The sequence below is a fragment of the Scyliorhinus canicula genome, chromosome 4, assembly GCF_902713615.1.
Source record: "Scyliorhinus canicula chromosome 4, sScyCan1.1, whole genome shotgun sequence".
In the NCBI taxonomy this organism is placed as follows: domain Eukaryota; kingdom Metazoa; phylum Chordata; class Chondrichthyes; order Carcharhiniformes; family Scyliorhinidae; genus Scyliorhinus; species Scyliorhinus canicula.
In genome coordinates this window covers 229,135,495-229,136,907 of record NC_052149.1, presented here as the reverse complement: position 1 = coordinate 229,136,907, position 1,413 = coordinate 229,135,495, and the positions used below count along the sequence as shown (strand labels likewise).

Here is a 1,413-nt window from a genome sequence, read left to right as displayed (position 1 = left end):
GTGGGGGGGGGGGTGGGGGGTGGGGGGGTGTTGCGGGGGTGGGGGGGGTGTTGCGGGGGGTGTTGCGGGGGTGGGGGGGGGTGTTGCGGGGGTGGGGGGGGGTGTTGGCGGGGGTGGGGGGGGGTGTTGCGGGGTGGGGGGGGGGTGTTGCGGGGGTGGGGGGGGTGTTGCGGGGTGGGGGGGGGGGTGGTGCTGCGAGCTGGTCTCCCGCCTTTTTTACCTGATGGACTTGGTATATTTTACAAAAGCAGCATCTCAGCGCCTGGAACTGCTGCGCCATGGCCGACACCACAAGCTGCCGCTTCCCGCCTCCCGCACCCACAGCTGGAGGCACCTCCCGCTGCAGCGCCACCCACCGGCCGGAGGTCTCCATCACAAAATGCCCGGAACCTCACCGAGCCTCCGGTCACCACAGCGCCACCTGTCAGCGGGTGGTCTCCCACCACAACCCGCCACCCGCAAGAGGACCGCATAACCCGGCACAGCGCCACATGTGGGAGGAGCCGCGCATAACCCGGCACAGCGCCAACTGTGAGAGAGGACCGTGCATAACCCGGCACAGCGCGAACCTGTGGGTGGACCTCGCATAACCCGGCACAGCGCCACATGCGGGAGGAGCCGCGCCATAACCCGGCACAGCGCCAACTGTGAGAGAGGACCGTGCCATAACCCGGCACAGCGCCAACTGTGGGAGGACCGCATTACCGGCACAGCGCCACATGCGGGAGGAGCCGCGCATAACCCGGCACAGCGCCACCTGTCAGCGGGAGGTCTCCCAAACAATCCGCCACCAGCTTCCCGGCACAGCGCCACCTGCGAGAGGGAGGATCGCGTATACTCCGGTACAGCGCCACCTGTGGGAGGGAGGGCCTCACATAAACCCGGCACGCGCCACCTGTCAGCGGAGGTCTCCCAAACAATCCGCCACCAGCCTCCCGGCACAGCGCCACCTGCGAGAGGGAGGATCGCGGATACTCCGGTACAGCGCCACCTGTGGGAGGGAGGACCTCACATAACCCGGCACAGCGCCACCTGTGCGACGGAGGACCTCGCATAACCCGGCACAGCGCCACCTGTGGGCGGGAGGATCCCGCTTAACCCCGCACAGCGCCACCTACGGGAGGGAGGACCTCGCGTAACCCGGCACAGTGCCACCTACGGGAGGGAGGACCGTGCATAACCCGGCACAGCGCCACATGTGGGGAGGGAGGACCTCGCATAACCCGGCACAACGCCACCTACGGGAGGGAGCACCTCGCGTAACCCGGCACAACGCCACCTACGGGAGGGAGCACCTCGCGTAACCCGGCACAGCGCCACCTACCGGAGGGAGGAACTCGCATAACCGGGCACAGCGCCACCTGTGGGAGGGAGACTTGCGTATACTCCGGTAACGCACCACCTGTGGGAGGG

The 1,413-nt window shown here is 68.2% G+C and overlaps 1 protein-coding gene across 2 annotated transcripts in view; it reads right to left on the bottom strand.

The window, feature by feature from the left end:
• LOC119965434 (MRN complex interacting protein) overlaps positions 1-776 on the bottom strand; it is a 20,460-nt gene extending 19,684 nt beyond the window's left edge. Inside the window, exon 1 of one of the 2 annotated variants that reach the window (XM_038796214.1) lies at positions 758-776. Coding sequence is in view for 1 of the 2 variants with exons in the window: in XM_038796213.1 (XP_038652141.1) it covers positions 221-280 (60 nt within the window). In the remaining variant the exon portion in view is untranslated. Of the gene's footprint in view, positions 1-220; positions 319-757 lie in introns of those variants that run through there. The other variant, XM_038796213.1, reaches the window with a different exon arrangement.
• Positions 777-1,413: the final 637 nt, after the last annotated feature.